This window comes from Diabrotica virgifera, chromosome 10 (genome assembly GCF_917563875.1).
Source record: "Diabrotica virgifera virgifera chromosome 10, PGI_DIABVI_V3a".
NCBI classification, from domain to species: Eukaryota; Metazoa; Arthropoda; class Insecta; order Coleoptera; family Chrysomelidae; genus Diabrotica; species Diabrotica virgifera.
Window position 1 is genome coordinate 150,718,884 of NC_065452.1, and position 24,698 is coordinate 150,743,581.

Genomic DNA, 24,698 nt, shown 5'->3' on the forward strand with positions numbered 1-24,698 from the left:
GTTGGCCTCAGAAGATCTACACATTGAGAAGTTACTTCAGAGATCACAGAATTTTAACACTTTCATCTTTATATATTCTAGAAACGGTTTGTTTAATTCGTAAACACCTTCATGTCTTTCCAGCAAGACCCATTCATCTTTACTCCACCAGAAATTCAATATTTGATATTTATTTACCGATCCCATCCACTGAGTTAGTAAAGAAATCTATATTATATTCCGCAAAAAAACTTTACAACCATCTCCCTTTACAATTTAAATCTGCAACATCTTTCCCAAAGTTCCGTAAAATGACAAAAGCCTATCTATCTAAAAGACCATATTATATTATTCAATAGAAGAATTTCTTAATAAATGAACAACTAAGAAAATTGGTTTTCAAACGCAGTAGCTTAAACTTGTCAGTTCCTAATGTTATATTTTATTTGTTGTAAGTATGTTCAATTTGCAATTTATATAAATTTTGCAATAAATTGTTTTTGTCTTTGCTATTATATCTTATATGTATACTGTATATTGACGATTTATCTAATTTTAGGAAATTGTAGTTGTTATTTTTTATTGATATTATTTTTCTTTTGACTGTATGTAAGCTTTGTCCATAAAATTGTAAAAATTTTCAGTGACAATAAAGCATATTTCTATTCTATTCTATTATATTCTGTTTAATGCTAATTCTGAAGAAATCATACAAGAAGCTTTGGTAAACGAGACAGTTGACATCCAAGTGAATGAAAGTTTAATTAATAACATTAGGCATGCCCCCGATAAAGTCATAATAGCCGACAACTTGGAAGACTTAGAAAGAATAATGAACAAAATATTAAGATATAGTGAAGAATACGGACTCTCTCTTAACGTCAAAAAAACCAAATTTATGAAAATTAGCAAGAACAACAATAAAAAACGAAATATTAACGGTAGGCGGCCAGTAGATTGAGAGAGTAAAAAAATATACTTACTTGGCACTGATAATCAAAGAAAATAACGATTATACTGCAGAAATAAAAGTGAAAATTGAAAAAACACGTGCCAACTTCGTGAAAATGAAAAAGATTTGATGCAGCAAAGATTTGACATTGGCCTTCAGACTAAGACTAATTAAATGTTATGTGCACAGTGTGCTTTATTATGGAGCTGAATCATGGAGATTAAATGTGGACATTTAGAAGTAGAGCTTCACGATATTCGATAAAAATATCGATATTGTATTGATATCGTATCGAAAATCAATACGATACCGATACAATACATACCTTAGCAATATTAATGTCGATACGATACTCATTATCTGAAATCAATACAATACTCTTGTATTGTCGATACGCTTGTCTCGATATTGTTGAAAATATCGATATCGAGAAAAAATACAACGCTACAGTTGTTTGATTATATTTTGTGGAATATATATTTAGATCATAATTATTTACATAAAAGTAAAAGTGATCTGCAACCCAAGCATCATCTGTTATAATATTTTACACTGGAGAGCCTGAACTTGAAACTCTTGAGAGTGAGTAAATGACTGTAATGATTACACTGTTTATATTTTATATCATGTGGCATTTGTGGCAATATTATGGAAGTGAGTGATGATGACGAAAAAATAAGTTTCAACAAATACTGAATTGCGATTTATTCCGAGTCTCCGGGAATTTTCCTATCTTTTCAAAAGTAATTTTTAACCATTAAACACTACCCATATTTAAAATTACACTTACACTACCCTGGGGTATACTAGCACCCCATTAAAAAAATAAGTCAAAAAGGAATGTTTTAATGGATTTATTAAAAACAACTTTTTAACACAAATAGAACTAGCGAATTGTAAAAACTCTGTGAACATTCTTGTTTCTCAGAACATCCTGGACAAACTTTAATTTGATATTCTGCACAGATTAATTTTTTTCAAACATTGCACCTCGTTCAGCTCTTATGGTCTCGGGATCGCACTCACAAACTGCATCTGGCTGAATTTGCATGAGTTTCTTCTTGAATTTCATTAGGTCCACTTTCCTTCAAAATACCCTTGATAACTTCCGGAAAATGTACTATTAAAGTTGACCAAGCCAAGTACTACTGTACCCCAATACGTCTATGTAGCATAGCGTATCGGGAGCAACTGAACGAAACATACACTATTGCCGAGCCTTATAGCATTTTACTAAAGTAGATGGAGGGTCGGCGCTGAGTCTTTAAAATTCCAAGGATCATAATAAAATTAATTTTGCTTGGGGTACTGCAGTACCCCGAGTGGGGTTTAAAGGTTAAACAATACAGAATTATAGTAAGTATTAGTCGACTTTCAAAGAAGCATTCAGCCATATTCAATTTTTATAAGAATCTATAAGTTATAAGAAATATTCGTAATAAAAAATGCAAAAGTGGGCATGCTTGGCAAAAGATTGGCAAAATATTTTTATATTTAATAATCCTTTTAATGTCGATATTTTATCGAGTATTGTATCGATTTCGTATCGAAATCAATATCAATACGATATTTTTATAAGAAAGTATTGCCGATATCGATACTCGATACGATACTTCATTGGCATAACCAATACAATACTCAATACTTAAAAAGTATCGATATTGTATCGTATCGTGAAACTCTGTTTAGAAGAGTGTTAAGGATTTCATAGGTAAAGAGGGTCACGAATATAGAAGTGTTAAGGAGAATAGGCAAAGAGAGGGAAATTGAAAACACAATAAAGGAAAGGAAATTGCAATATCTCGGACATGTGATGAGAGGCGAAAGAGATAACATCTTGAGAGTCATAATTCAAGGAAAAATAGAGGCGTGGGAAGGAAACGCGTTTCCTGGTTAAAGAACATGAGAGAAAGGTTTGGTTGCAGCTCAACGCAACTGTTCAGAGCAACTGCCTCGAAGGTCAAAATAGCCATGATGAGTACCAACCTTCGTCGCGGAGATAGCACTTAAAGAGAAGAAGGGTGCATCCAATTGCGATCCTCTTATTTATATAGTATTTTTACTACAAAAGCGATATTACGTAGGTCAAAATTTTTGACGTAAGGGAACTGTCAAAACATTAGAATCTGACTTTTCATTATTGTCATGTTTATTATAAACATGGCAATAATGAAAAGTTACATTCTAATGTTTTGACAGTTCTCTTACGTCAAAAATTTTGACCTACATAATATCGCTTTTGTAGTAAAAATACTATACTACAATATTCGCGGACGTTCCTTCTTTGTACCCCACTACTTTTTTTTTCCTGGAAGCCGTCTGTTGTGAACCGGTTGTACTGCAGCCACTTGGCTTATTGTACATCTTCCATTGTTTATGAAACCCATTCCAGAATTCTGGAACCCTGTACCAGCTTTGTACAGGTCTAGTGGGTGGGTGCCATATAAATTTGGAGTCATTTCGATGTCTCCGAAAAGTGTTTGCCGCCTCCGATCCAATGCCTCACAGTCATGCAAGATATGGTTGACTGTTTCAGGTTCTCTGTTACAGAGTCTGCAGCTCAAGTCTCCATGAAACAGCCCCATTGTATGTAGGTGACCCTTAACTGGCGCATGTCCAGTGAGGAAACCTGTTATGACTCTGAGCTGATTCCTGCTTGTTTTCAGCAGTAACTCAGCTCTACTAGCACATGTCCGTCCGATATACATCTTGCCATGTGTCTGACCGGGTACACTCTCCCAGTGTGAGTTGTGTTGGCTTCGGATCCAGGCTTTTTTTCGTTCGCGGACGGTGCTTTTTGGCACTCCCACGGCCGGCTCTGGACCCAGGTATTTTGTAGCTGATGCTCTCTTGGCAAGTGCATCAGCTCTTTCATTGCCGTATATGCCCCGATGACCTGGAACCCATACCAGTATAACACTGTTATGTTGTGCCAGTCTATCAAGTTCTTGTCGACATTCCCGCACCAGCCTAGAGTTCACCTTAGGGCTTATAAGAGCCCCAATGGCTGCTTGGCTATCTGTGCATATGTTAACCCGCTGCAGTTCGAATGCCCTCAGGTTTTTTTCTCTTGCACACTGCAAGATTGCAAAAATCTCTGCCTGAAATACGGAGGTACATTCCCCCAGTGGAATAGAAATGTTGAAATTTCCACCACTATAGAATACTCCTGCGCCCGAACCGTCTGCAGTTTTAGACCCGTCCGTATACCAGGTGCAACCCTGCAGTCTGTGTCGAGAGTTTCCTCTGTCCCATTCGTCTCGTGGGCAAATGTCCACTTGAAAAGGTACTTCAGGCATATATCTTGATGTCACATGGTCAGAAATCATCATCCATTCGGCATCATTAATTGCATTCGTTATTTTACTATGTCCTGATTTAACTGGTACGTTGCTCAGGTTTTCTCGCAGTCTATAATAGCCCATTCTTGCCTCACCTCTTATTGTTATATGTAAAGGAGGGAGATCCAGTAGTGACTCCATAGCTGCCGTAGGTGTGCCCCTCATAGCCCCCGTGATCCCGAGACAAGCAAGTCTTTGCACCTTGCTTAATTTGATGATGGCACTTTTTTGCTGCACTTTTGGCCACCATACCACTGATGCATATGTAATTGTGGGTTTTACTACCATGTTATAAGTCCAATATACCATGTCTGGTCTCAAACCCCACATTTTTCCATGAGTACGTCTGGCTACCATTAACGTAGATACCGCTCTCTTCGTTATTCTTTCTATCTGCTGATTCCAGGTAAGTCTTGAGTCTAATACCCCACTACTTGCAATACATATTTCTAAAATTTATAGTAAAACTATAACAAACTATAATTAAAATTCATTGGATAAATAAATTATAGTAAGTGTTCTGCATTGTTCCTCCCGAACATCAGTGTCTTAACTCTTTTGTAAGCCGATTTAAGAAAAATAGAACCTTGTTTATTTGTATTTTCAAAAACATTTGCAAATCAAAGTCGTTTGTTTGTGTCCCGCATCTTTTATTTGCATATTTATTCAAATGAAGAAGATAGCATAAATTCAGTTTGTATTCAGATGTTTTGTCATTTAAAATATTGATGCTGGAAAGTGGAATAAGGAAAATCTTGTTTTCTTTTAGCGAATGAGAAATTTTGTTTACTCCCAACAATTTTTTAAATTGCAAAATTAGCCAATGTTATATTTGACAAACCGAGATATCACATTCTAAAATGTCATTATACTAAAATCAAATTAAAGATGCACTAGAAATAAATAAACCAAGACACGTTGAATGTTACGAGGAGCACTCCCGAATCATGATTTACAATGTATAAACTTTGTAAATCATGATTTGGGCTTTACAATGTATATGTTGGGGTTAAGTGGAAGAATATTTTTGTTGTGTCTTAGAACACAGCAAAAATAAACTTCGCCCTCTACTTTAGAGAATGTACATTTTTGTTATACTTATTATTTTTTGGAAATTAAAGGTCGGTTTATTATTATTATTATTATTATGTTACAGTTCAAGTTGATTCTCAGTTAGAGTTGACTTTTCCTAGTTCGAGTCAACTCCAACTGAAACTAGCAGTAAAAGTTGATTTGAAAGTTGAAGTTGACTCTTCCTAACTCTTGTTAGTAAAAGTAGATTATACAATTTATACGAGTATAATCTCACGTGCATTTTTGATGAGTGTGGATCTCTTTGTTTTGACCGTTTCAACTACTTATTAGTCCAGGCTGTAACGTCGCCCCCGTTAGGTAAATTATTCTGATTCGATTTTTTTGCACAAACTTACTCAAACAAATACATCCTTATAACAAATACACAGTGTCAGGCGGTACCGCGGTCGAAAAATTGTTTAACCAATTTTTGTTTACCAAATTCACAAAAATAATTCTTATCTACTCTACCTCATATTATGTATAAGTTTTTATTGTGTGAAAATTGTAAATATAGATAGCAGTACATGAAGTGTTTAAAGTATGCCTGAAGTAATAATGTATTTTAAATGGGATTTACTTTCTCGCACTGTTTTTTAGCACAGTTTCATATAATCAAATATCCTTAACTTTCGCCTTGTCATGGTGATGACATGTGAGCAATAAATTACAAAAAAAGTTTTGACAGTTTTGTGGTTTGACAGAAGTTTGAATTTTTAAATGTCAAAGTTCTAAAAAATTGTAAAATAGGAATGTATTCCAGTGACTAAGGGTTGCAGTTTTTTTATTTGTTTTTTGGTAGATAAAATATTGTATGAAACTGTGCGTGAATTACTTTTTGCGCACTTAGGCGATGTATAGCACTCGGCCCGCTCGTGCCCTAAACATCGCGTGTGTGCGCATTCACGAACTGTTTCATAAATAACTAAGTTTTACTAAGGAAGTAAAACCTTACTTGTAGGTAAATGATATATAAATTTATATATGTACCATTTACCTACAAGTGAGGTTTTACTTCCTTAGTAAGTTTTTTATTATGGTATACAGCCAATGAGAGGAATATTTTCCTTTATATTTTAAATAACTAAGAATTTCACTCCGGACAAATTTTTTTAGATTATTTGGTGATTCAGAGAAAAAAGGTCTCTTGTGATTTTTCTCTAAAATTGATAGTTTTCGAGTTATACGTGATTTAAAATTTGAAAAATGCGAAATGACCATTTTTAAGGCTTAATAACTCGATTAAAAACTATTATTATGAAAGTCAGAAAGTCACCTAATCAAAGTTTAAAGCCCCCCCTACAAGATCCTGAACAAATTTTTGTCATTATTTTATTATTAAGCAGTTATTTTTAATTATCAACAATGAGCCCTAAAAGCGTATTTAGGCGGCCGTCAATGTGAGTGCGAGTAAGATCCTCCATTCCGACCGTCCAATGCTGCATCTCAGTCGCACTCACAATGACAGCCACCTCAATACGCTCCTAGCGCTCATTGTTAATAATTAAAAATAACAGCTTAGTAATACAATAATGACAAATATTTCTTCAGTACCTTGTAGGGGGGTCGTTAAAATTTGATTTGGTGACTTTCTGACTTTCATAATAATAATTTTTAACTGAGTTATTAAGCCTTGAAAATGGTCATTTTCGCATTTTTCAAATTTTAAATCGCGTATAACTCGAGAACAATAAATTTTACAGAAAAATCACAAAATACCTCTTTTGCTCCGAATGACCTAAATTAATTATGTAAAAAAAATGTCCGAAGTGAATTTTTTTGTAAATTTGTTTAAAAAATTGTTTAAACAATTTTTCGATTACGGTACCACCTGACACCCTGTGGATTCATTATAAGGACCTCTTTTTGAGTAAGTTTGTGCAAAAAAATCGAACTGGAATAATTTACCTAACGGGGGCGACGATATCACGATTTGAACCTAATATACAGTAACATTTAATTTCTAGAATCGGTTGTTTGTGTGAATCAACTTTTACTAAATGGCATTGGGAAGAGTATACTTTAACTAGTTGGAGTCTACTTTTACTAGTAAATGTTGAATAAAAATCTTCATTTTATATTTATAATCAACTTTTACTAAAACCAGCCGTTTGAGTCGACTCGAACTAGAAAAATAAACTCCAACTGGATAATCAACTTGAACTGTAACATATATACATTGTAAATCATGATTCGGGAGACATTCAACGCATCTTGGTTTGTTTATTTCTAGTGCATCTTTATTGTGATTTTAGGGATTCCTTGTAGGGATAGGAAAACAAGGTTTAGATATTTGGGAATAGATATAACCAGTTACGGAGATGTTGAAGAGGAAGTACGACAACAAAGCTTAAAAGCAAGTAAAGCGGCGGGATCTCTTAATAACACAATCTGGAAGAACAAACACCTAAGACAAGACACAAAAGCAAGAATCTATAAAGCAGCAATTAGACCTATATTGACATACACGGCGGAGACAAGACCTGACATATCTAAAATGAGACGACTACTAGAAACAACAAAGATGAAAATACTCCGACGAATATCAGAGAAACGTCTGTTGGATAGGGAGAGAAGAGAAAACATAAGAAGATCATGCAATGTAGAAGACATAGATGGATGGGTGACAAAACGGAAATAGGAGTGGAACGAGCACATTAGTAGAATGGCAGAGGATAGAATAGTACGAATAACACAATATAAGTCACCAAATTGACGAAAATGTATTGGCAGACCAAAAAATAGATGGTGCGATAACTTAAACAATTTAGGAGGCTAATATTGAAGAAGAAACAGGCTTTAAAGCCTACATACAAGAAGGAAGAAGAAGAAAGTCAGTCCTCGCTCTCTTTGTACCAAGTTCGCGTGATGACGTCCGCTGTATCGACTGTTCCTTGGTCTCTGTTGTGTGTTAATGGCACCATGTCTCGTCCGTTATGAAACAACGTAGAAACTCATTTGGATTACGCCTTAACAGTCTCAGACACTGCTCTGAAGTGGTCTCATGGTTGCACTTGTTGTCCAGAGTAAGAAATCGCGACAGCCATCGTGCCGACAGCTTTCTTACGCCCAAAATTTCATGCAGTATATGACCAACGAGATGTTTTGAGATGCCTATTGTCTCACCTATCTCATGGACCTTCAGTCGACGGTCTGCCAACACGAGATCGTGGATTTCTTTCACGTAATTCTCCGTGATAGCCTTTTTCGGGGCACCTAGAAGTGAGTTATCAAAAACAGACGTGCGACCAAGTTTAAAACTCGTTAAAACTCGTTTGACGGCCGCCATCGAAGGAGAAGAGTCACCGCACACAGTATTTCAGCGCTCTTTGTTTTTGTTGGACGATTTCCCTTTCAAAAACAAGAATTGAATCACCAACCGATATTGCTCTTTTTTCATTTTTCTAAAATCCATAGATATACCCTGATTTCCACTGATCATTTGATCAGTGGAAAAGTGTTGAAAGAATTACCTATTAAATGCATAAAACTTATAACGTTTATATTCAATGCCATATTAAACTTAGGTTACTTTCCTGATCAATGGAAAGTGTCTCAGATAATAACCATTCTAAAACCGGGGAAACCTCAAGAAGAAACTACATCGTACAGGCCAATCAGCCTCTTGCCAATCACGTCTAAAGTTTTCGAAAAACTATTAGTAAAAAAACTCGAACCCTGGATCAAAAATCTAATTCCAAACCACCAGTTTGGATTTCGGTCCCATCAGTCAACAATCCAACAAGTTCACAGAGTGGTAAAACATTTAAATGCTGATTTTGAGGCTAAAAGGTACTGTTCAGCGGCATTTCTTGACGTTAGGCAGGCATTTGACAAGGTATGGCATGAAGGCCTCCTATACAAGCTACAAAGGACATTACCGCACAGCTTTTACATTCTACTTGAGTCATATTTGTCAGGTAGGTGTTACTTTATTAAATACCAAGATGCAATTTCCAAACTCTATTCTATCAAAGCTGGCGTACCACAGGGTAGCGTGCTGGGACCTACCTTGTATCTCTTGTTTACCGCAGATATACCTCCAACTATTCAGGAACCACTAAAGGAGAGACCACCTACAGAAGAAATGATGCTAGGAACATTTGCCGACGATACTGCAATCCTAGCCTCACACACAGACCCTATTTATGCCTCGCATCTCCTTCAAGCGTATCTAGACAGAGTACAAGTTTGGTTTTTGGAATGGAAAATTAAAGTCAATGAAGGAAAATCTATTCATGTTACATTTACAACACGAAGAGGAACTTGTCCTGTAACTTTAAACAATCACCAATTACCATCAGCCAACGAGGTAAAATATCTTGGTATTCATTTGGACAGAAGTATCACATGGAGGAAACATATCTGGACCAAGAGAAAGCAACTAGGTCTCCAATTCAGAAATATGTATTGGTTAGTGGGCAGTTCATCAAGACTATCTCTGGATAATAAATTGCTGCTCTATAAGGCAATACTTATGCCAATCTGGACATATGGGTTGGAACTATGGGGAACAGCCAGTCACTCCAACATCGAAATCATCCAACGCTTCCAATCAAAAACTCTCAGAACCATCACTAATGCACCTTGGTACATCAACAACAGAATTATTCATCGAGACCTTAAAACGGATATGGTACAAGAAGTCATCACAAAACGTAGCGCTGCATACATTGCCAAGTTGGAGGATCATGAAAACCAGTTTGCACTTAACCTCCTAGACAATTCGCAAGAACAGCGTAGGTTAAAAAGGTTCAAACCATTGGACTTGCCATTTATAGTAAACTTTTAAACTAATTAGTTAGTAGTTATAAAATGTAATTATTTTCTACACAACTTTATGAAAATTGTACTTTGATTTTACCAGTGGGTAAAATCTTTCTTGTCCTTAGTCAATGTAATCACTTTTGTTTATTGTTGACACTCAACAGATTGCAAACTACTTTTAAATAAAAAAAAATAGATATACCCGCTTAAACACGTGGTCAAAACAAAACTACGAGTCCGATTTAGCTAAGAGGCCGTCCACATGAATGAATTTACACGATAGTAAATTTCTCTTGCGATAGTGGCATCATCAGGCGTTGAGGCTAGGGACTTATTGGACCACCCACATATATCTAAAATTTTGTTTATCTTTTTCAGAAATTTTGGAAACCGTCAAGCACGGACCAGCAGCAAATGATGGCAAACCGCTGAGACCTGATCTAGAACCGGAAGCTCTATGCGATGATGAAGTTGAGTTACTCATGAAAAAATGCTGGGCAGAAGACTCTTTCGATAGACCAGATTTTACCACTTTAAAACACAAACTGCACCAGCTGAATAAAAAGTAAGTAAATATATTTAGTAAGACTCTTTTAAAATATTATGTTCATGACGGAAGGATAGAGACGAGAGGACAACAATCATAAGACATCTTGTCAGATATTATTACTAAAGTTTTTTTCTATATTATAATCAGTAATTTTTCATATTTTTTGGATTTGTAAAAGACTATAAATATTTTTTTGAATTTATAAATACGATTACGATTTATATAATACGAATTTATGCGGAATGGGACGTTTCATCGCCGCCGGTTCATCGCCGCCATTTCGATGCCGCCGGTTCATCGCCAGTCCATTTCATCGCCAGTCCATTTCATCGCCATCCGTTTCATCGCCGGCCGTTTCATCGCCAGTTAGTCAGTTAATTTTGTATTATGAGAGATGACACGACACAACGTTAAATTCAGTTCAAAACTTATGAAAATTAAAAAGATAAAAAATATTATTATATTAATTTACTGTTTAGTTAACAATAGTAGACTATATTAAAAATATTTTCAATATAAATAGAAATTTTTATGCCAAGTTACTACAATTCTACAGGGTGTGAATATTGCTACGAAATTAACAAAAAACGTAATTATCTTTTAAACTACTTCGTATATTACTACAAAAGCCTATATTTTAGGAAAGTAGACGTACAGGAGAATCCAAAAATGTAAAAATATATAGGGTGTTCTATTTAAAAAAACATAATTTTTTGTCACCCTGTCAATACGGATAGCCCTATATATTTGAAAATATTTTCAGATTATGGTCCTGTCTAGACACCAACTTTTAACTAAATACCTTTTTTTCGCATCTCCTACGATAAACGAGTAATTGAACTTCTTCACACTAATTCCCCACCCTTTATGAAATTAGCGAAACATCGAATATTAAGAAAAATAAAAGAGCGGAAAAATTTTTTTTACAACTAATTAACGGCAAAATAGCGGCAAATTCAGCACCAACTCGATTTGAATTTAAACAATTTTTGCTGTTGTGATTCGCTAACTTCATATGAAGTTAGCGAAACATCGAATATTAAGAAAAATAAAAGAGCGGCAAAATTAATTTTTTCACAACTAATTAACGGCAAAAAAGCGGCAAATTCAGCACCAACTCGATTTGAATTTAAAACATTTTTTGCTGTTGTGATTCGCTAACTTCATGGCAAAAAAGCGGCAAATTCCCATTGTGCTTGCCATAATATTTACGAGAAGTGATTCGCTAACTTTATGTACCTAGGCAAATATCATACAGATCCCAAATCATATGGAGGTTTTCGGAGTTAATTAATATTATACAAAATTATCAGAATTAAATAAGTACTTCCTTAATATCTACTTTTTCCTTGTGGATATAGTTGCACAATAAGCTTTAACACGAACAAACTTATCTATTTTTCCTTAATCGTATAAGTTTTAACAATTAGTTTGTAAAATATAGTACAATGTAAAATTTTATAAAATGTAGTAAATGCTTGTACTGAAATTATTAGAAATATTTTTTATTTTACGTAAAACACTACAATCTGATATTATTAAGAATACCACAACGCTACTAATATAGCGAATTATTCAGCTGAATTACCAGAAAATTCACGCGGAAGTTTTTTAGTTTCGAAAGAGTTTTGTGGTCCCAAAATGCAAAAGACTTTTTATCGTCTTTTAGATGGGTAGGGAAATATATATATGATCCTTTAGAAAGTGTATTACTATGTCAGGCATCTCATTTAAGTTTGTTAAGTATTTCTGGTATTTTTGGGGTTGATTTTGATCTAAGAAAAAACAGTAGAAACTCTTTAGAAATTCTGCTTTTATAGATCTTTATATTATACCTACTCGATAAAGTCTATCGTCAAAATATAATAATATTATTGTTTTTCCTTTTAGTTTAATTTAGTTTTCAGTTCACTTAATTTATTTATTAGGTTTTTATCGCAACCTAACCTTCAAATTAAACTATTTATCCAAGTGTTTTACCTATTCGGCTGGTTTTGACAAAAATATTAATTTGCTTTTTGCCATATTCTTCCCGATGCTTTCATGCTTTTGTTTTCTTCTATAGTTTTTCTAATTTTCCCTTTCTCGTATTTTCTAATGTCCCCTTTGACTGCTTTAGAGATTTCTTTATTCATGGTGTTTGTTTCTTGTGGGTTAACATTCTCTTACTTTTCAGTACTCTACGATCTGCCATTTTTCTGTTTCGTTTCTCTACTCATTTTTTCTTCTTCTTCATGTTTGGGGCCAAACTGTTCTTGGGCCTGTGATATTGTCTCTAGTATTTCTTCGTGTAGGTTGTTAACATCTTTTTTTAAGTTCCTAAGTTACTGATGATATATTTTTCCAATTCAAGCTCATTAGTTGCACGTATCCAAGGTTTAATTTTTTTACTTTTTATCATCATCACTCTTTCTTGCTTAATATTGCTTTCTACAGTTGCTCGGGCCATTATATGATCGCTTGCGACCGAAACATTATTTTAAGACTGTAACATCTTTAACTATGTGTTTTTTGTCCTTGATAATAAAGTCGATCTTGTATTTAGTCTTACCATCGGGGTTCCTTAAAAGTCAATCTTCTATGGTTCTCCTTATAGAAGAAGCTATTCATTAAATATAAAACGGTTTCCAACAGAAATTTTAAGAGTATTTCGCTTCTTTCGTTTTTGCTTCTTTCCAAGAGCACTGGACCAACTAATACTAACGACATACTAGCATATTTTCATTCTTTTTTATTTATTTTTTTTATTATTATTAAAGCTAATTTACAATCTACTCAGTAATACTAGTATTACTGGAGTATTTAGTAAATAATATGATGAGTGATATTAAGTGGGTACCGTCCATTAACGGTTCTCCAACGGTTCTTCACCTAATCTCCAAGGTCTTCGGGCCAGGTTCTGTTTAGACATCTAGTAGGTAGTGGTGGTAGGTATAATTCTCTTATGATTTGGTAGTAATTTGTGGAATTTTTTTCTTTGGATCTGTTTGCCTGAAGGTCAATGACATCTCTTATGTATGGAATACCAAGATGGTTGTGTATTGTATGGTTGGAAACGTACCATGAAACACTGGCTATGGTTCGAAGGATTTTTGACTGAAAAATTTGTAGAATCTTGGTGTTGGAAGGTTTACTGCAACCCCAGAACTCAATTTCATAAGACCAAATAGGTTTAAGGATGATCTTGTAAATCAGTATTTTATTCTCGAGTGAGACTTGCGACTTATTTCCAAGTAGCCAGTACATTTTTCTAAGCTTCTATGTTTATTTGTGTCCGTTTGGCTTTAATGTGGGTTTTTCAAGAAAGCTTGTGATCTATGTAGATGCAGCCCTAAACATTTCACTACAGAGTTTTGTTCCATTGGAATATTATTGATGTGTACTTGTGGGCATGTTTACCTTCTAGTTGTGAAAGTAACTGCTGTCGATTTTTCGGCGTTAAGTTTAATTTTTCATAGTTCAGGCCAGGTTTGTAGCACTTGTAGACAGGTAATCTTGTAGTTTCTTGGCAGTACTTTCAGGATCTGTGACTGAAGTTAGTATTGATGTATCATCGGCAAAAATAGCCATTACAATATAATTATTGGTAGCTATGTCTGCTGTATAGAGGAGGTATAGAAATGACCCAGGGACACTACCTTGGGGGACTCAAGAATGGATAGAATGGAGGTTTGATTTTGAGGCTTTGACTCGAAAACTTTGACTTGAAAATACCGTTGGTTGATGTAGGATTTGAGAATGAGATATATTTGGTGATGCATGCGTGTCTTCAATTTATATAAGAGACCGTCGTGCCAAACCTTGTCAAATGCTTGTTTTGCGTCAAGAAAAGTAGAAGCACATATTTTCTTCTCATCCAAGCAACTTTTTATTTTATTTGTGATTAGATGGCATTGCTGAATGGTGGAGTGATGCTAACATTTTATACAAAATTCCCTTTTTATAAAAATGTTTAAGAACAATAAATAATTAATTTGGATGGTGGATACCTGTGTTTACTTTGCTAACAAAGTTAATTACGGCATATCAGCAACTCCTTCATCATCATATTATGTTTTTGTTATATTAATTTCAAGTCATTTATAGCCAGATATAAACCGTCGCAATGATTGATATGCATGGATGTATGTATATCGATGCATTAGTATATGATCGCAGATTTTTCTCATTCCGTGTCCCATAGGAACAAAAATTCGAAGTACGTATAACGCGGAAGAAAATAAGATGAGATTGGAATATTACTAATGGTTTTTTGTTTTTAATGGCATTCTAATCAAATTAAGTAAATATACCGAAGAAATACTCAGAAATCAGGTAGATTATAGTCTAGTAAATAAGAGATTTGCAAATACAGTCGAACCCGCTTATTGGAATAGCCTTCGTGCCAAGCAAAACTATTCCTATATCAGGGATATTCTAATAACCGATCATTGGTAGCTAGTAAAAACGTTTCGGGACCTCAAATTTGTATTCCTTAAACCGGGATATTCTTATAACCTGTATTCTAATAAGCGGGTTCGACTGTAGTGTCAACAGAATAACGACGTATCCTAGTTTCTACAGATATCGGTTACCACGATCCTCCAATAGCTGAGACATCACACTCAAGCTCAAAAAAATTTCAAATAGTCCCAAAATACCAAAAAATAAATTTAACAGGGTATAACAAAATACAAATAAAAGAAAATTAAAATAACCCTGTTAGCAAAATAACACATGAAAACAATAGTGTAGAAATATGGAAAATGTTTAAAGATAATATCAAAGACAAAAAATCAACAAGCAAGTTGAATTGATGGATCAGAGGAGACAACAGATAAACAATAGTGAGAAATATAAGAAGTAACTGAAATCAACAAAACAAAAGAAAACGTGGATGAAGAATAAAAGCTCTGCATTGGAAGAGTTAGAATGCAATCACGACAAATTCAATATGTTGAAAAACATGCTAGAACTAGCTGGCCTCTATCATAAGAAAACTCCTCATACAATTGTAGACACGATAGGAAAAAAGATAATAAATGACCAGAGGACTGATTAAGTTCTGAATTCATAACTTATCAAAAAAAAGAGCGTCCGAAACAATGTAGCGATTATAGACCTATAAGTCTCATGAGTCACACTTAGAAAGTTATTCCTACAAATCATCCACAAAATAATAAGGAATAAGTGTAACGAAGATGAAGATGACACGCAGTTTGGATTTACAGATGGATTGGAATCTAGAGAACCACTTTTTGCACTAAACACTTCGCTACAGGAATGACGAGACCAGCATAAAGATGTCTTTTCATTTTTATTGATTATGAAAAGGCATTTGAAATATTACATCGTGACAAGTTTATTAAAATACTAGGATATATTTATAGGAGTTGATAGCCGCGAAAAAGACCGAAACAATTATTGACACAGATTTTAAGCTTAACACATAATTATGCAATATACCTTAGACTGTACTTGAATGAAATTTACAATGAAATCAAATTATCTTTTATTGTAGTAGCAACATTATACAGGGTGTTTAGTAACGAATGGGCCATAGCTTAACCTTAGATTTCTGAGGTTAAAATAGGTCGATTTAAGCTCACTTACTTTCGTACAAAAGTTGATAATAACCGAAATACAGGGTGTCAAAGTTATACTTTTATTTATTCTTGAATATTTCATGACTGGGATGGGATAACAACACAAAATTTAGTAAGTGGGGGTTTCTAGGACGAGAAATCTAAATATTCGCCACCAACAATGATGTATTACCTAGAGGGCGCCACATATGTCTTTTAGTGCTCATTTAATACGTTCATTTTTTTATCCCCCACTCTACATACTTTTTTAATCAAAACTGTTATTCCCTTAAAATTTTTACTTAAAAAAGGTAAACTACATTCATCTCGCTAATCTGAACCGTTTTCGAGATAAACGGCCTCTTGTTTTTTAAAACCTCAATTTGTCTTATTGTCAATTTTTTTTAACTTGTCTCTCAATTAATTAAATTATATTTAATTTTAGGGCTTTTAGACACTGGTGATGGATTCCTTAATCCGAAAACGGTTTGTACTATTGTGACCCTTATTTAGGGTATTTTAAAATATACCTTTTACAAAAAACCTGGTATTTTTTTAAATAAAATAAAAGTTTAACTGACGGCAAAGTATAACTTTAAGAAGTTAGCTTAAATCGATAAATTTTAAGCTCAGGAATCAAGTACTCAACTATTCTAAATGGGAAATAAGCCACAATTTAACTAAAAAATTGATTTTATTAACGTTTCGACGTCCACATCGGATGTCGTTGTCAAAATACATCCAATTTGGTGAATCAAAGTACATCAAAGTACATCCTTACAAATTGACAAAGACATCCGATGTGGACGTCTAAATGTTAATAAAATCATTTTTTTAGGTAAATTGTGGCTTATTTCCCATTTCGAATAGTTAATTACAAAAATGCCACAAGGAAATAGCTTCAGAACAACATCAGGAATGTATTTAAGGTTAAGCTGTGGTTCACTCGTTACCAAACACCCTGTATATTTCAGTATAAAGACTCTTATCAATCGTGCTGGTACAATATTTGCTCTTCACTATCTTGGAAATAAACGAAAAGATCTTTTTGGAAAATTTCAGTAATTTTCTGTCTTATATTTTCACGTCTTTTTCTGACAATTCTGGTTGCTCGGCAACATTATGGTTTCCCGCTATCGTCTATTGTTCTCTTCAAATCTTTTTACTACCTTGTCGTATTAGAAATATTTTCCACGCAAAAGTTAAACAATGACAGCAAAATGGATCTTTATCTTACTGCTTTTCTTATTAGAAGGGCTTTCGTAGTTTAATTATTGGATGCTTTGTGTGTAGTCTGATGGCGTAGCACAGGTTTTGCCTCATCAAGTGGTATTCTATTTAATAATTCCATTCGTTTTCAATTTATAACCACACCAACAACCTAAAGCTCACATCCAAACAGATGTTTGGATTTGTTTTATCTGTCTCCATACTTAATATACAGTACGGTGCAAATTTATGTAAGCCGTAATTTCGTAAGCCGGTGCCTTAAAAAAAATACCGAAACAGGTCGGTTTTTATTTTTAAATTATCATTTTTGCCATACTTATATATTTATATACATTAAACATAAAAATTAACGCACCACCTTAAAAATGGGACATTTTTGAACTCTCGTATTTCCTAAACCTGTTGTCCGATTGTAGTAATTTTTTTAATATGTTATAGATTTATTCTTCAAGAATATCATTGTAATAATATTGTTGCTAAACAGATAAGTGTCATTGTATACCGGGTGTAAAAATGATAGTGTGTTTTTTCGTCAAAGTTTGGAACACCCTGTGGAATATTCTAGCGCAAATAAAATATTGAAATTAAAACTCAACTGTAGCCTTAGGCTTTCTTAACATTTTTCTTTTGATTAATTCGCTTATGTTGAATAATAAAAAAGTTAGGTACTTTAACATCTAGCAACGTTCTTCATCATTACAGTGTGTTTCTAAATAAGTGCGACAAACTTTAAGAGGTAATTCTGCATGAAAAAATAATGACCGTTTGCTTTATAAACATATCTCCGCAAATGCTTCGTTTCCGACATATAGTATGTTGAGTGTTTTCTTACAAACTGCCGATTTATTTATTGCTCTAAAACCGATTGAGATATCCAAATGAAATTTAGTCATATTACCCGTATGCACGCCAATGGTGAATATAAAATTCTTAATTGTATGCCAAAAATGCGCAATAACTACGTCTTGAAACCTACCAAATTTCATTTGTATATCTCAACCGGTTTTAGAGCAAAAAATAAATCGTCAGTTTGTAAGAAAAATTCAACATCCCGTGTCTCGGAAACGAAGCATTTGCGGACATTCGACACCCCCATCGAGCAAGGTTGTAACTCAAGTTACATCTTTTTTCAGATTTCAACACAGGCGAATTCAGCAAAAAATTGCGCACACATCAATATAAACGACATAGTTTAATTCTCAATAGTTTGGCTAATACTACATTGAAAAAAGTTGTATTTTAACTTACGCATGCCATTTTAGCGTGAAAAAGGCAGTAACACTTGATACTCCCAATGTAAAATATTTACTTTCTTTATACTTGACGATTAACAAGGTTTTTAAATGAGTTACAACTTTGTTGCACGTATGTTTAATTTATAACGTAGTCAAACATATTGTGCATCTCATAAGTCAAATTATCGAAATAAAAGTAAAAACGGATTTACGGAGTTTTTTTCCTTTTTGATAGTTGTGGTGGACAAAATAAGTATCGAATAGTGTTTGTTACGTACTTCTATGTAGTGAAAATATTAACACTACACATGTATTTTTAGAAATAGCACATTCATAAAACGAGGGTGATTCAATGCATGCCCTTATAGAAAAAGGGGAAAATATTGAGTCGTATATACTCCACACCAATGGATAATCATGATACGATACGCCAAAGCATGAGGCAAGACTAAATCCGTAACTGAAATAAATCAGAAGCAAATTCTAAATTTTAACCCATTTAAGGACACAGAAGTAGATATTAATATTAATAATCCAGGGAGATAAGGTTTTTGTCGGGACACTTGAGCAGCCAGGTTGCAAATGGGTTTTTTGGGTACTATATACCTAATACATTATACATACAAAAATGCCCGTCACAGTTCGGACGAGAATTTTAGTTATTAACAAATAAGGGTCAAAAATGGCAGTTTTTTCGTTTAAATCGCTACAGGTAAAAATAGGGTAATTAAATATCTTACTCATAATATTCTTCTTTTAGTAGATGAGCCAATGTTTAAAACGGCAGTTTTTTAATTTTGGTCCGATCATTTGTTGTTTCGAAAATAGCAAAATAAAACTAAAATTTCGAATATAAAAAATTTGTTATAACTTTCGCGAAAGTGACCTTACGACTTTTATATTTCACAAAAAGTTGAGTCAAAGAGTCCATATACTGCACAAAAAATTATAAGACGATTCGTCAATTAGTTTAAATTTTAATCAATTTGTTTATCCCAAAGAGCTTTTTTTTGTAATGTTATTGTTCAGAAAATAATAATTATATAGAAATTCTGTGAAAACCACATGAAAGAACAATATTCTTGTTTGCAAATTATTGAAGAAAATCATTAAAAAGTAATTTTTATCACTACGAAAACATTTTACTAAAGTAGAGTCATTTTTGGCTTGAAAACAATTTAAATAGCTTTGTTAATATTGACTGTAGAGTAAATTTACCTTGGAATTTCAAAAGCTGGTATTTTTACACAAATTTTCAAAAAAAAACTTTTTGCCTATGGTAATTACGGTCAAAGTTAGCCACTTTTATTATTTAATTCACAGTTACTTCAATATACATAAAATTCTCCTGTAACAGTGTTAGTTACCATACTACTCCGAAACAGCTTGGCCGATTATTATGAAATTTTACAAGTGTATCCTATGGGACTGAGGATAGGTTTTAATCTATTTTTCATATCCATAAGTTATAAGGGGGGTTGCTCCCTGACATTTTTTTTATTTTTTTGGACAAAATTGTCTATCTTAATTTTATATGATGTAGGATTAAAAAATACATACAACCCTTAATTTACACTTTTCCATCACCAACCCCTATTTGTTAATACCCATCTATATATTTACATCTATAAAATTCTCCTGTGACAGTGTTAGTTGTCATACTCCTCCGAGACCGCTTGACCGATTTTTATGAAATTATATATGTATATTCGGTAGGTCTTAGAATCGGTCGTAATCTATTTTTCATATTTCTGAGTGATAAGGGGAACTCCCCCTAACATTTTGAAATGCTAGGTGGGGATTTACGTACATAACGTACTCTACAAAACTACGAGTACATACAATTTAAAAAAATTATGATCAAAATCCATCAACAAGCTCTGGAGATATTAATCGCAGCATATGTTTGAAGAATCAGTTTCATTTTTTGAGTGCACGGATTTTAATTATTCATTTCCACCGACAACAAATCGATTTCGTTAGAAAGTTATTTTTAAAGCTTTATTAACAACTCTGTTGAAGTTTAAAGTTTACTCAAACTTTTACACATAAACTATACACCTTCAACTTCGAAATGGCGCTAGTTGGGTTGCTTAATTGTTATAAACAAAGTAGCTGTCAGTTAAATAAAAAAAGTGGCTAACTTTGACTGTAATTAACCTAGGCAAAAGTGTTTTTTTGAAAATTCGTATAAAAATACCAGCTTTTCAAATCCCAAAGTAGTTTTGATCTACAGTCAAGTAGAGCGTCGATAATCCGAACCCTGGTAATCCGAACGATCGCTAATCCGAACGCAAAAAAAAATTATAAAATATGATCACGGACCGAATTTTTGGATTTAATATGGCAATATGGGCAAAATATGACCGCGGATTTTTGTTTTGTTTATGCAGAAATGCATACAATATATTTGTTTAGTATGCAGGTGTTTTATTCCTTGCAACTAAAACGTATGTACATAATATGTACTATATTTATGAGCTTTGTATGTATTTTGAACATATGTTCGATAATCCGAACAATTTGATAATCCGAACTACCCCTGTACCAATTAGTTCGGATTATCGACGCTCTACTGTACTAACAAAGTTATTCAAATTGTTTATGAACTAAAAATGACCCTACTTTAGTAAAATGTTTTCGGAATGATAAAAATGACTTTTTAATGATTTTTTTTAAATACTTTGAAATCATGACTTTTCTTCTTTCATGTAGTTTTCACGGAATTGCTATTACGTTACTATTTTCTGAACAATATTATTGCGAAGAAAAAGCTCATTGGGATAAACAAATTGAATAAAATTTAAACTAATTGACGAATCGTTTTAAAATTTGTTGTGCATTATATGGACTGTTTGTCTTAATTTTTCGTACAATATGAAAGTCTTAAGGTCATTTTAACAAAAGTTTAGCTTTATTTCGAAATTTTAGCTTTATTTTGCAATTTCTGAAATAAAAAATGATCAAACCGAAATTCAAAAGCTGCCATTTTAAACCTTGGCTCATCTACTACGAGAATAACAGTATAAATAAGATATTCAATTACCCTATTTTTACCCGTAGCGATTTAAACGAAAAAACTGCCATTTTTGACACTTATTTGTTAATAACTAAAATTCTCGTCCAAACTGTGACGGGCATTTTTGTATATATAATGTATTAGGTATATAGTACCCAAAAAACTCATTTGCAACCTGGCTGCTCAAGTGTTCCGAACATGGTATATTTTTGCCCTATTTCCCTTGAGTATAAAAGAGTAAAGTTATAAAGTAAAATGGTTTAAAATTAAATACTTACAGATACGCAATAAAAATGCGAAAAATTTGAGATATTTCATTCCATGGTTTTTTCATAGTGATAGAATATTAGTATTATTGTAAAATTTATAATTTCCAATTAAAATTGTGTAAACTGTGAGTTGATATTTTGTTTAAATATACCAAAAAAACTAATTTTCTCCTAGCTATATTGCAAATAACTCAAAACATACAACCTTTTAATAGTTAAACGAGAAAAATAATTAACACGGAGAGTGTAAAATGGTTGTTAGGCGAGTTACAACCTTTTTCTACGAATACTCATGTTTTAATCTCAAGGTTGTATCTCAATCAAACTCAAGATTCTCAATAGCTAATAAAATTACGAAGCATACATCTCATAGTAATCCCTTATTATGTAATAAATATCATATCACATTAGTGCAAAAGGGTTTAATCATTTCGCTACAAATTTTTAAAAATTCATGTTTTCGTTTTTTGCCTCTCCTGTAAAATCGCTAAAAATGAGTTACAACCTTGTTCGATGGGGTTGTCGTATAACACAAACGGCCAATAAAAAAAGAAAAAATGTTTATTTGACAAATATACATTGTTTTTCGATTAAATTATGATGTTCAAACTGCCAAGAGGCAGGTGGGTGGCAGCTTGAACATTGAATTTAAGCGAAGAGCAATGTTTATGTGTGAAATAAATTTTTTTCTATTTACTGACAGCAATAAAATGTATTTTGAATTAACGGGATAGGCAAAATCTTGGTCAAATGCTATTTAAATGCATTCATTTTTTTTCGAATCTTGAGAAAACTAATAAGTATTTTTTTTTTTATTTAAACGAAAAATGAAAGATTACATTATTACCGAGGGCCAAAAGTCCCTGAAAACTTTTATGTTTATTTTAATAAGTTACACGGGCGAAAAAAAAAGAGAACATTTGGTGTGATGTTTAAATTCAAATATTTCTTTAAAAAAAACTTTTTGTTTATTCTAAGGGACTTTCGGCCCTCGGTAATAATGTAATCTTTCTTTTTGCGTTTAAATTTTTCAAAAATGTTTATTAGTTTTGTCAGGATTCGAAAAAAATGAATGCATTTAAATAGTATTGGACAAAGAAAAATATTTTATTATATAGGACACCCTATATAAATAATTATGTTCACGTTTATATTACTGAATAGAGCTACCCCCATTCTCATTAAAAAAAAAATCATCGATTACGTCATCACACCGAGTTGGATGACGCCACTAGTATGATATAATAATATATATGCCAGAAACTCATAATTTAAAAGCAAAAATCGACCTGTTTCGGGATTTTTCCTTGAAGTCGCCAGTTTACGAAATAACGAATTTGTTACATACAATTGCACCACACTGTAGAGTAAATATTTTGTGCAAAAATTTCTCTTTTTAAATTGGTGTACTTGTAAAATGTGATTTAAAACTAGTGTTAAATTTTATTCAGCTAATGTTAATTAAATTTCATTGGCACTGAATAGCTAACAGGTGTCAGATTTAATATCAGAGAGTTGTATATTTGGATAAGATTAAAACTTTCAACCTTATAATTAATAGATTTCACTCACTAATTACAAAATGTAATTAATTATGTTCTCAAATCACAAAATTTATTACTTATGTTTAAAGTTTAGACGGACGTTCATAGTTATTTCTAACAAGTATATAATTACTCTGATAGTATTACAATCGATTTTAGAGATAATGGTTTTTAACCAGAGTGCGTTGAAAATTGTAAAATATGGGAGAGTTCAAATTTTTTTGTAATCTACCTTCATTAGAAAACAGCTACAAACAAATTAAGAACCGACAATTATGAGCTCCAACAATAATAGATATGATTTAACAACAACAGATTACGACAAAATCGAAGCATTTTATGAAGCCACTGGAGCCATTAAAGAAAATAAATAAAAATAAATAAATAGGTATTGTTCTGAAGCTATTTCCTTGTGGCATTTTTATAATTAACTATTTTGATTGGGAAATAAGCCATAATTAAATTGAAAATAGTTATTTTCCTAACAAATGCGGAAAGTCATACTTTTCCGCACCCGATTGCAGTTTGCCGAACGACGCGAAGCGGAGTTCGGCAGTCGAGTGCGGAAAGAGACTTTCCGCAAGAGTTAGCAACAATATTTTTTCTACGAGCGTTTAAAAAATGACCAAATCTAATTCAATTAATTGAATTAATAAGAAAATACATACACAAATTAATTCTTTGACAAGGTTGTCAAAACCAAACTTTGAATATAATTGGTTAACATGACGACGATCTTGGTTTCCATGACCACGATTCAAAACCACTGTTTGTCTACTGATTTGACTTTCGAATATTATGTCAAAATAATTTTATTCCATCGAATTGTCTCGTTAATTTCATTAAAACATGAAAACAATAATATACATTTTAAATAAATTAGTAAATAATATCGAAATATTAGTATATTGCATGTATTATAATTATTTTAAGGCCATATTAAAATATCTAAATTCAGTGTGGAAAAGTAATGCGGAAAAGTAAAACTTTCCAAACTAAAGTGCGTGCGGAAAAGTAGACTTTTTTGCACCCTCGTAGAAAAACTAATTTTATTAACGTTCCGAGGCCCAAATCGGTTGTGGTTGTCAAAACATAAAATATTACTAAATTCAACAAAAATATTGTTGTTTAGTAAAAATTCTTCTAATAATTTATTTAATGTCTCATTTATATC

At 32.9% G+C, this 24,698-nt stretch overlaps 1 protein-coding gene across 1 annotated transcript in view; it reads left to right on the forward strand.

Annotated features, from left to right (window-relative positions):
* Positions 1–24,698, forward strand: part of LOC114332482 (atrial natriuretic peptide receptor 1) — a 660,741-nt gene that overhangs the window by 486,599 nt on the left and 149,444 nt on the right. Inside the window, exon 12 of the mRNA XM_050663631.1 lies at positions 10,492–10,678. Coding sequence (XP_050519588.1) covers positions 10,492–10,678 — 187 coding nt within the window. The remainder of the gene's footprint in view (positions 1–10,491; positions 10,679–24,698) is intronic.